The 12922-nt window shown below is 38.8% G+C and overlaps 1 protein-coding gene across 1 annotated transcript; it reads left to right on the top strand.

Moving 5' to 3' along the window:
• The first annotated feature begins 1190 nt into the window (after positions 1–1190).
• Positions 1191–11908, top strand: LOC112590694 (trihelix transcription factor GTL1-like). Its single transcript, XM_025308030.1, is given in 5 exon segments — positions 1191–1231; positions 10927–10979; positions 11222–11475; positions 11548–11668; positions 11742–11908. Coding segments are annotated over 5 exon segments (636 nt in total).
• The last annotated feature ends 1014 nt before the right edge of the window (positions 11909–12922 follow it).

The raw sequence follows: 12922 nt of genomic DNA on the forward strand, positions 1-12922 counted from the left end.
CTCTCCTGGAAGAGGGTCCGGGTGCTGTGCCCCGATCGACTTGCCGATCGGGTTGGCCTTCCGGTACTTTATGGGAGAGAGGGGACATCTACCCTCCCTCCCCGCCCCCTCCTCGTGAGTGATTCCACTCCGGAGGGGGCGGGGGAGCAAGACCTTTTCCCAGAAGGCCCCGCCCCCTACCTTACCTCGCCGACGCCCGGGAGAGGGCGAGAGGGGGTCTACAACCTCCCCCCGACGACCCTCCCCCGCGCGTCCGCATGCGGGCCAGAGGCGACCGAGGAGGCGATCCTCGGTTGCCCGAAGATCGTTGCTCCTCCTCGGCCGGCGCCACCTCGGGCCCGCTCCCTAAATCTGGGGAGCCCCGTCCCCTCTGCCATCTCCTAGGATAGTCGGAGGGGCGGCGTTCCCACTCGGCGGCCTCCTTCTGGGACATGATGTCCTTGCAGAAGGAGGCCGCCTCCCCCCACACCTCTTCGCTCCCGCACATGGCGCGAACCATGCGCGGAAGCGAGAGGGCCTCCACCTTACACCCCACCGCCCGGGCCAGGACTCGGCGCCGCTAGTCCCATGCGGGGCACGAGACCAACGTGTGTTGCGCCGAGTCCACTTGCTCCGGGCAGTGATGGCATTCGGTGGTGGGTTCCTTCCTGATCCTGTGCAGGTACCTCCTGAAACATCCGTGTCCGGTCAGCACCTGCACCAGATGGAAGGACAGCCCGCGTCCCCTCCTGCCCATCATTTCTGATAGGCAGGGGCGGACAGCCTCGGCCGTCCAGCGCCCGAACCCTCGTGGGTCCGCCAATTCGGCAGACCACTTGTCGAGGGTCCGGGCACAGGCCTGGGCCTTTAGGGCCCTCAGTTCCCTGACCGATAGTCCCTCCCCCTTCCCGCGGAGCTCCTTTATTCGCCAATATAAGGGAAATCTCTCTTCGGCGAGAAGGAGAGGACTCCTGCCCAGAAAAGGAGAGAGACAAGGAAGGAGCGGGAGGCGAGAATCAAGCGGAAACAGCAGGATGAGAACTGAGGATGGAGGCCAGAAGTCTAGCGATCCCAACACCGGGCCAGGAGGGAGTAGAGTGACCCCCCAGGCTATAAAAAAGGCTCCGCCCAAGGCAGCGGAAGGGAAGGGCCAGGATCGAAAGGGCGCAACGGCGAATCCTGGCAGCTAGAAAACCAGAAGGGGAAGAAGAATGAAGGCCCAACAACAGGCCAAGTCCCAGGGACCCCAGAGGTAATTCCGGCGACCGCCTCCTAGAAACCTGTTTCAGGTCCAGAGACATGGAGCAGGGTCGTTGGGAGGAAGGAGAAAAGGAAGGAGAGGAAGAAGGAGAAGAAGTTCCCTCCTCAACCGGCCCCCGACCCGAAGAGGGGACCGGTAGCAGCGGCGGTGGTGCCGAAGCCGCCTATCTCTACAAAGCCAGATTTCGCAATCAGGCCGTCTAACATTTATCGTATATAAAAGACTGTACCAGGCATTGCAGCATGTCACGTACAATACAATTTTGGAATATTTATCGTATATAAAAGACTGTACCAGGCATTGCAGCATGTCACGTACAATACAATTTTGGGACATGAGAAATATTGTCTCGTTAATGTAATATATCACCATCAAATTGTTCGGCTGTATTCCTCGTATTATTTCTAACGTCACTATAAAGCAGGGTTTTGATTATTAACACATATATATATTATAAGTGACTGTACGGGACAACAACATGTAACTGTTAACTGTTAACTCCTACAAGTAACTGTAGGAACCATTAAAGTTATTGTAATATTAGAAGTTTATTAATGAATTTATTTTTATTTCTTATATTTCAGGACCGATTTTGTAAATATACAGGGTGTCCCATTTTAAGTGTCCACCTCAAATATCTCTCTTATTTTTTAATTTAGAGAAAAATGGTTCAGACACGTTTTGTATGGTTTCGAGGGGGTCATAAGATGGTACCATTGATTTGACCTTGAAAAGTCATTTGAAGGTCACGTGAAGGTTATCTCAATTTTTTTGGATGGAACTCCCTATTTTTTATTATATATTCTTGTAGTTGACCTCGAGAGCTTCCCAAAACACTATAATCAAATGTTTCTTGGTGAAGTACTTTTCGAGTTATAAAGCTCCAAATTTACAAAATTTTTATAAAAATACAAAATATTTCGTAAAACATTCACTTTCCGATAGTCTTATCTTACATGATCCAACCAGTCAATGCAAGATCCGAGCATGATCCAGCCACTCAAGACAAGATCCGAGCTTTGACTGGTTGGATCATGTAAAATAAGACTATCGGAAAGTAAATGTTTTACGAAATATTTTGTATTTTTATCAAAATTTTGTAAATTTGGAGCTTTATAACTCGAAAAGTACTTCACCAGAAAACATTTGATTATAGTGTTTTGGGAAGCTCTCGAGGTCAGCTACAAGAATATGTAATAAAAAATAGGGGGTTTCATCTAAAAAAATTGTGATAACCTTCACGTGACCTTCAAATGACTTTTCAAGGTCAAATCAATGGCACCATCTTATGGCCCCCTCGAAACCATACAAAACGTGTCTGAACCATTTTTCTCTAAAATAAAGAATAAGAGAGATATTTGGGGTGGACACTTAAAATGGGACACCCTGTATATATAGGGTGCTAAATTTCAAACGTAACAGGTAAGAAATCTGGAAAACTATGAAAGATATTAAAAAAAGCTAAAACACGTATTCCATGATTTCGAAGGGGAAAGAGAATGGCATTATCAATTTTTTATTTGGAAGGCATTTTCAAAGTTGGTTGAAGGTCAACTTAATTTTTTTAAGTTGGAAGCCTAATTTTTTATTATATCTTCTTTTTCCACCAATTAATTTGAACTTTTATCTGAAACATTTTTTATTTGCCTAATATTTTTTAGAAATATTTAATGGAAACTTGGTAACTTTTTCAACATTTAAGAATATATTGCTATAATCAAGAATATATTACTGTAATAGTGTCCTAACTTTTGTTAATGTAATAATTCTGAAATTTCCAAAGGTCTATAAGTTAACAAAAGTTAGGGGACTATTATAATAATATATTCTTGATAGTAAATAAAGTAAAAAAGTCTAATACTATTTTTTCTGTCGACGAATAGTTAGCGAGATATCGTAAGTTAAATGTTGGAAAAGTTACCAAGTTTTCCTTAAATATTAAATATTTCAAAAAATATTAGACAAATAAAAAATGTTTCAGACAAAAGTTGTTAAAATTAATTGGTAGAAAAAGAATATATGATAAAAAATTGGGTTTTCTATTTAAAAAAATTAAGTTGACCTTCAACTCACCTTGAAAATGCCCTCCATATAAAAAACTGATAATGCCATTCTGTTTCCTCTTCGAAAATATGGGACACGTATTTTAGCTTTTTTTAGTATCTTTCATAGTGCTACGTCCTGTAGATTTAATTAGTAAAAATTCTTTCCTCTCGCGGATTTATATTCTCCTAATATAACTATAATAGGAATATATACATATATAAATATAAATTAGGAAACAGACCCATCTGGCGAACAGCCGTCGCGCCAAATGAAAGGCGATTCGGGAAAATTCCATAACAGGAAACAGTGCCCTGTTGTAAAAATCTACGTCTTCGTTTAAAGTTTAAATCTGGGTAGTGTTCGCCAAGTGTGTCCGTCGTCCTAGCTATAAAAATTTGAAACTCCGCGCTAACAAACCTTCAATAAAACAAAGCAACACAGAGCATTCCTGCTCTAAAACTTGAAACTTACATCTTCCCAATCCAAAACCATAAGTTGCCTATCAGTCAACCAACAAAGCTTACTTCACTGATAGTCGTAAAATCTGATCTCAGCCTTTGATTTACGGCATTTTGATTTTTCCACCCGGCCACTTGTATACATTTCTCTATCTCAAGAATCCACCACCTCCACGCTTGTCGCGCCTAATTCATTCAGCCAATCATATCATATCCACCTAAAACTATGACCCACGCTCCACCCTTTAGCCCTTCCATATTCATATCTCCAAAAACTAACTGTCTCCTTCCACGATGTCTTTTAACTTCGCTAATGGCTGAGACTTTTTCCCACTAAGACCAATTCACCCCTTCCTCAAAGGCCATCTCTCTACCCCCCCTGATAGCTTCTGCCTCCGATTATCACTGTAAAAACCGCGGTAATCCGCCTCCGCGACACTACTTCTACTTCTATTCTGAGAGACAGGAAAAAGAGCATATTCACATTCATTTAGATTCTAGATTCAAAAGTCAGACCTGTAAAAACGCGTCCTTAGACTCAAATTCATCTTCGGTTTTGTTTCGGCACTACACATACTCTTACGTCTTCTGTCTTATTTTTTTTTGGGGACAAAAATAAAAATTTAGAATCAGTGCTATTGTGCCATAATTGGACAATTGGAAGAGAGTCGCACAACCCATCCCAACCTACAGAGCAGGAGCCGCCTATCAACCGTTATATCTTGTCCATTTCTCGCATCCCAGGAATCACCAGTAAGTTACATTTTCTTTGCTTACTAACTCTTTACTCATATTCCTTCCTTTTTTTTTTATTATTTCCTCCTTCTTTCACTTCTCATACACACACACATACACACAACATCATTCAAGTAAATTGTAATAAACCGCGCCGCATAACTTTCTGTTGTCACTCTTATTTTAATAAATTTGGTATTAATTTATTTCCATCAGTTAATTTCAAAATCACCCCACCCTTCCAACAGTCAACTCATGGTCCTATCCCCGGTAAAGGGATTCGCGTCCCTGACCGAAAAACGAATCGCTCGTCGTACGTCGGTGCCCGAGTAAAGGGACCCGTCGGGTCTCTGACCCGTCCACTGACACGCGTGTATGAACGAGGTTCGCCTTACTCGCGAACGAAAAAATTGCGTTCCTCCTCTAGGACGTAACAATAGTGTTCAAGATTTTTTACCTGTTATGTTTGAAATTTGGTACCCTGCCCCCCCCCATATATATTTACAAAATCGGTCCTGAAATATAAAAAATAAAAATAAATTCATTAGTAAACTTCTAATATTACAACAACTTTAATGGTTCCTATAGTTACTTATAGGAGTTAACAGATAACAGTTACTTGTTGTCCCGTACAGTCGCTTATAATATATATATATATATATATATGTGCGTTAATAATCAAAATCCTGCTTTATAGCGACGTTAGATATAATACAAGGAAAACGGCCGAACAATTTAATGGTGATATATTACGTTAACGAGGCAATATTTCTCATGATGCAAAATTGTATTGTACGTGACATGCTGCAATGTCCGGTACAGTCTTTTATATATGATAAATGTTAGACGGCCTGATTGCGATATCTAGCTTTGTAAAGACCTCGAGGATAGATCGAGGAATATGTTATAACAATTTGGTGCTGTTATATGACAGCAAAGAAGTAAAATATTTTTTCTTGTAACATGGTACTTCGCAGGACTCGCTGCGATGTTTCATACGACAAACGCTTTATTAATATATGATTTTTGACGGTTGGAATGAAAATCTGGCTCTGTAGGGACCTCGATAATAGTTCAAGGAATATTCCATATCAATTCCGCGGTTACATATATATTACGCCAACAAGGCGGAATATTTCTTCTTGTGAAATTGTATTCGCATGATCCACTTTGACGCATGATACATTTTTATTTATTTATAACAAAAGTTAGACAGTCCGATTGCAAAATCTGGCTTTGTGAGGATCTTGCGAATAGTTTTAGATATATGCTATAACAATATGATGATGATATATTACATCAGTGAAGGAATATATCTCATTTTGTACAATGCTATTATATGTGATCCGCTCCGACGCTTCATACATCTTTATTTATTTATGATACATTTTTCATGGCCTGACTGCAAAATTTGGTTCTGTAGGTTTCTCGGGGATAGTTCAAAGAAGATGCTATAACAATTTGGCGGTGAAACATATCGTCAAAGAGGTGAAATTTTGCATCTCCTACAATGAATTTTCAATTGATTCGCTCCAACGCCTGGTACGACGGGCGCTTTATTTATATATTATAAATTTTTGACGACCGGATTGCAAAATCCAGTTTTGTACTGATTTCGGGAATAATACGAAGAAGATGCTGTAACAATTTGGTAATAATACGTATCGTCAAAGAGACGAAATATTGCATCTCGTAAAATTTCGAGTGACTCTCAGCGACGCTTGGTACAGCGAACGCTTTATTAATGTATGATAAATTTTTGACGGCCGGATTGCAAAATCTGGCTTTGTAGGATTCTCGAGGATAGAGAGGGAGAGAGAGGGAGAGAGAGGGAGAGAGAGGGAGAGAGGGGGAGAGAGAGGGAGAGAGAGGGAGAGAGAGGGAGAGAGAGGGAGAGAGGGAGAGAGAGACAGAGAGAGAGGGAGAGAGAGAGAGAGAGAGAGAGAGAGAGAGAGAGAGAGAGAGAGAGAGAGAGAAAGAGAGAGAGAGAGAGAGAGAGAGAGAGTACATAAATATCTTCACAAATTATATATATATATATAGTAGATTCCGTGAATAAATTTTAGCTATCTAGCCTGCATGCAGCTCATGTTCAAAAACCAACCAGCTAATATAACATGATTTGATATTACGTTCAAGGATAGTCATAACATATTCTTCTTGTTTTCAGTCATCAATTTGCTGAAATAGCTCGTTCACAAGGTGTATCAAATTTTTTAGCAGCAGATTAACAGCAGCAACTGAGCACAAACTTGATGCAGGCATGCATTGCTAAGAATTTCTACAATCTTTATCAAACTTGCTCTTGCTATGTTAGCATATTGCAAAGCTTACTTTTATTTTTTGCTTATTAGTCTCTGTGAGTAAAAAGTGGACAATTATACTAATGCATAATATTTATATATAAATACAATACAATATATAAAAACAAAACTTACACTTTGGTTGTCGTTACTGGCAGTAATACTAAAAGTTTTTCCTTCTCGCACCTGCTTCTTCTCGTGCTTCTTCCTCGTAACACCTTCTCTTCGTAAGACATTTTTTTTTCTTATTGAAGGCTTAAAGCAGAGCTCGAGAAAATGTGCACGCGACGGCCGATTTTCGACTATCTCCGCCTACCGCTATTCCCTTTACTTCGCCGCTCCGCGCGCTGCCTACAAGCCGCTCGAGTCTCAGGAACGTGTTTCGAATAGTTTTCACGTCACCCATGAGGTACTATTGTTAACGAGTTTTTTTTAAGTGGTATCCCCAGTAAGCCTAATCCACTGATGACTGTAACAACCCGTACCCAGTAAGCAAAATGCTAATAGAATGCGTGCAGATTGACGCTAATTTCGATCAGATCTCCACATCAAAACCATAGCCATCTGTGTCCTCATTAGGCTCGTGTTTTGTCGACAGGACCTGTATGACAGGCCGTGCGAGCAGATTGTCGGCAGAAACCGCGCAGGTCCTGCTGCCAAACTACACGTAGAGTTTGCTCAGTTTCTGCCGCCAATCTGCCGTCAAATTACTGCAAGTCTTGCGCGGTTTTTGCTACAAATCTGCCGTCAAATATTTGACAACAGGATCTGGCACATATTTGACCGCAGATTGGCGACATAATTTGATATAACAGATTCTGCGTTAAATTTGTTGCCTATTTGCCATCAAACTATGATAGCAGGCTTTGTTCGAAATCTGTTCGCGCAAGTTTGGCTATCTGGGTAACTAATTGAACAGAAGCGAAATAAAATATGTTAAATGAAGAATATTCAATTCGATTTTCGACGTCTTTTATTGGTAAGAGTGGAAACGTCAATTTGGATATTGCATGTAGCGAGCCACATAAGACGTGGTAAGGAATCGTCGCTTAAAGAAGAACACTTCTAATTTTTTATAAACTTCATTTTCGAAAAATGAAAAGGCCCCTGGGGATACCACTTAAAAAAAAAAACGCGTCAACAATAGTACCTCATGGGTGACGTGAAAACTATTGGAAACACGCTCCTGAGGCTCAAGCGGCTTATAGGCAGTGCGCGGAGCGGCGAGGTAAAGGGAATAGCGGTGGGCGGAGATAGTCGAAAATCGGCCGTCGCGTGCACATTTTGCCGAGCTCTGGCTTAAAGTATTAAAGCATTAAAGCGAACGCAACTGTAGCAATATGGCGGCCACAAATTAGTTCCGATCTCTCACATGTCCCATCTCAGAGAGTGCTGCTAACGCTAATCATTTTCGCTCCATAAGAGTTTGCACGCCTTGGTAGTACCGTCAAACTGCGTCATTGGCGCCATTTTCATTTGTTGACATCTGACAAAGATTTTCAACTCACAATAATACAAGTTTCATACAACAGCATAGTTTGTAATAACGTTGAACATGTCGAATTTTGTGCCTGGAAGCTACGATTTGCGGACAGCATTGATTTTCTGTTACCATTTGAGGAAAACTGCTGCAGAATCGCATCGAATGCTTCTCGAAGTTTACGGTGAGCACGCTCTTGATAAATCACAGTGCTTTGAGTGGTTTAAAAAATTCAAACGTAGCGATTTTTACGTGAGAAACGAAAAACGTGAAAGACCACCGAAAAAGTTTGAAGACACCGAATTGCAAGCATTGTTGGATGAGGATGACGCTCAAACGCAACAACAACTCGCGAATCAACTAAATCTGACACGAAAAGAACATCTCCATATGTTTGAAAGCCATGGGAAAGATCCAGAAGATGGGAAAATGGGTTCCAGATGAACTGAATGAAAGACAGCAGGAAAACCGAAAAACTTCTTGCGAAATGCTGCTCGCCAGGTACAAAAGACAGTCATTTCTCCATCGAATTGTGACGCGATGAAAAATGAATATATTTTGAGAATCCTAAGCGTAAAAGATCATGGGTAACTCCAAGCGAACCATCGACATCGACTGCAAGGCCAAATCGCTATGGACGGAAGACAATGCTCTGTGTTTGGTGGGATCAGAAGAGTGCGATCTATTATGAGCTGCTAAAACCTGGCGAAACCGTTAATATTGAACGCTACCGACAACAAATGATCGATTTGAATCAAGCTTTGCGTGAAAAACGACCAGAATATCAAAAAAGGCAACACAAAGTGATTTTGCTTCATGATAATACACCATCACACACAGCAAAATTGGTCAAGGAAACGATTGAGGCGTGTAGTTGGGAAATACTTTCGCATGCGGTTTACTCACCAGACTTGGCTCCGTCCGATTACTACTTATTTGCATCGATGGGACATGCACTTGCTGAGCAGCGCTTCACTTCTTACGAAAATGTACGAAAATGGCTCGATGACTGGTTTGCCTCAAAAGAGCAACAGTTTTTTTGGTGTGGCATTCACAAATTGTCAGACAGGTGGGAAAAAATGTATAGCTAGCGATGGCAATACTTCGAATAAAATATTTTTTATCATTTTCATACAATAAACGTATATTTTCTATACAAAAATTCTGGTTTCATATTTACATACCTGGTATAAGACTGGAGCCGAAGAAGAAGATAGAAGATTGAACCGAGAACTGAGCGTCTCGATAGTTAACATATAAATCCGGGTCCGTTATTCTACACTAGTACGTAAGCGCAAGTATAAGGAGGAACGAATAAACGCTATCTTCTTTTGTACGACCGACTACTTCTATCTCAGCTGGACCAGCGAAGCTCGAGATCCCAATCCCTAAGACCACGAACGAACCCGAAACCTAAGGCCACGACAATATCTAAAATCTTACAAGTTAATATGAAATGAAATGCATGGAGTCTCTCAGATCCCATCTCACTAGTTAAAAGTTAACTGTCTCTTTCGATTTTTCTTTTTTTTACTATTTTCTTGATAATTACTTGGTAAACTTGATAATTACCTGATAAACTTGATAGTTGATAGTTGATAATTTACTTCTTTTCCTTGCTCTCTATGTGAATTATTTCCCTTTACAGATATTTATTTTGCTAGTGAGAAACTAAACGAAGCAATCAAAATGTATTGTAAGTTTTCCACAACTATAGATATCTTGTACCTAGTAAACACAAATATTAGTAACAATATCGATGCTACAATGTCAGCTCAAATATGTGGTATGTAATGTAACAATTACATTATATGTGTGTTATATAACATATAACTGTTATACAATATACTATATATTTGAGCTAATATTCTAATATTAATTATGTTACTGATACTTGCGATTTACTAAATATATTCAGTTTATTGACTTCAAATTGAGTCACACTTTCTCTCTTTGTTTTTTGTTTGCCTTATAAAGAAAAGAGCGAATCAATATCTGACTTAATTGTACACGGACTCAATAAATGGAATATATTAATAATTTTCAGCTTTAATACCTTTTGTGCCATCATAAGATATGCTTTTTTTCAAAGAATTTTTTGAACTAATATATATTGGTGCAATAAGTTAAAGTGAAATAAGTATATTTTGTTTCAGTTTAACTTATCAATATACAATAACTTAACAATACATATTATTCATGCACACGTATATGTATGTTTTATATATATATAAATATGTAACACATTGATCAATAAGTCCCGGAACTAACTACTAAAACAACATTTGTTTGCCAAAATTCTTCTTTATTCATCAACATAGTCTCCTTCAAGAGCGATACATTCATTCCAACGCTTTCCTAACTTTTCTATGCCAACCGTGTAGATCTTTGGTTTCAAAATAGGCATTAGTTTCAGCAATCACTTCTTCATTGGAGCCAAATCTCTTTCCTTGGAGCACCTTTCTTGAGGTCTGCGAACAGCCAATAATCGCTGAGGGCCAAATCTGGAGAATACGGTGGGTGCGGAAGCAATTCGAAGTTCAACTCATGCAATTTGGCCATCGTTACCATCGACTTGTGACACGGTGTAGCGTCACTAAAACCACTGTAACTCAATGACACAATGTCGGAATGTCATGAAAATTTGACACGTAAATTCTAAAGGTTGGTACTAACTGAGAATGATATGGATTTGTTATTAGAGGCGCCATTTGTTGGTTAGTCCCAGGACTTATTGATCGATGTGTTATATATATATATGTATTATATAAATTGAAATGTATATTTTAATACACAGACAGTTCTAATGACGCAACAGATATTGAATCCAAAGAAATAAATCCAGAGAAAGAAACAGACGAAAATATATCACCAAAAGGAATTGGAGATATTTCCTAAATATTTTTTTACTGATATTTATTAATTTCTACAATTGTTCATAAGATATTAATTTATGTAGCATATAAATGGCCACATGAAGCAATATTACTATTAATAGAAGAATATCGTATACGTCAGAATGATTTTCTAAGTGGAAAAATATCGCAAAAGAAAGCATAGATTTTTATAACAGAGATAATGAAGAAATATGGTTACAATGTAACTGGCCCTCAGTATTTACCGAAATTTTCCGGTTTAAAGCATACATACAAAGCTATAAAAGATCACAATAATAAATCGGGCAATGCGACGAGAACATGGCCGTATTTTTCTGTAATATATTTGTTTAATATTAATTTATTTTTCTAAAAAGATAGGAAATTTAATCTATTCTTTCTTTTTTAGCATATGGATGATTTATTGGGGAATAAACTGTTTATGTCACCTGTAACGACTGTGTCATCTACTGGTAAAAGAACATTATCAGAATCAGAGTGCAACACATCTAGCAATGAAAAACAAAAGTGCAATAAGTTATTAAATTTGATGTTATTATTTAAATTAGTTTAATTTACTGTTATATTATTTGCTTTATTTAGAGAAAAACCGACAAACATATGCTATGGAACATATAGTCGAAAAACTAACAGGAATGAGACATAAAACAGAACTTACGATGGAAAGAAGACACCAAGAAAATCTGGAGATTCGCCAACAAATATTAATATCATTTAAAGAATTGATTGATATTTTTAAGAAGCCTTAATTGTTCTTTAATATTTTTATATATTTAAGTTTGTTCGAGTTAAGAAAATTAAGTTAATGATATGGATGTTACCGACTTAAATCAGAGAGAGATACTTTATATAAGTTTAAAGAATACCAAAGTTTATATTATATTTAAGTTACAAGTTGTCCAAAATAAATCTTAATTGTTCTTTAATATTTGTATGCATTTAAGTTTGTTTGAGTTAAGGAAATTAAGTTAATGTATAATAATACGGATATTACATTTTTTAAGTTATATCTTATATATTTCGCATTATTAAGTTATTACAAATAACATCTCGTTTAAGATGGCCTGCGTTTCTATTTGCGCATTCAATCGGGTGTATGTTACAATCGTTTTCTACGACTTCCAAATCTGTGACTGTAAAATCGTCATCCCTTAAAAAACAAATATTATGCAAGACACAATATACCAAAATAAAATCTGGTATACAATTTATACGGTCCATATCAAGAACAGTAAGTAAACTGCGGAATCTTTCTTTCAATAATCCGAATGCTCGTTCGATTATTGTTCTAGCAGATGAGTGATAGAAGTTATAATTTTTTTATTTATAGGTTAGGTGACCATTATCTTGTCGGGGAGGGAATGCTGGCGCAGTTCCCTTGACTCCCCCCATCTCGGTCCGACTGGTAGACATCCCGCAGGAGTTTTAGTGAGTAAGAGTCTCACATAACCCTCTGTCCCTCCCAGGGAGCGGAGGGTACTCATGATGGGTTTCTCCTGCGTTATCAAAAAAAAAAAAAAAAGGTGTCCATTATCTCGATATGGTATCATCACATGATTATGGAGGGAATAAGCAGCGTCGGCTACTAAATGACTATAATGCAGAAACTTCTCTGGATCTTGTGTAAATTCAGATACTTTGGACCCATACAGCACAGCACCGTTGTAGCAACATTGCAGCAACGTTGTTTTGCAAGATTGCAACATTGCAGAAACGATGCAAAATGTTGCTGCAATGTTGCTGCAATCTTGCAGCAAAAGTAA

Source organism: Harpegnathos saltator, unplaced genomic scaffold (genome assembly GCF_003227715.2).
Source record: "Harpegnathos saltator strain DR-91 unplaced genomic scaffold, Hsal_v8.6 scaffold134, whole genome shotgun sequence".
NCBI classification, from domain to species: Eukaryota; Metazoa; Arthropoda; class Insecta; order Hymenoptera; family Formicidae; genus Harpegnathos; species Harpegnathos saltator.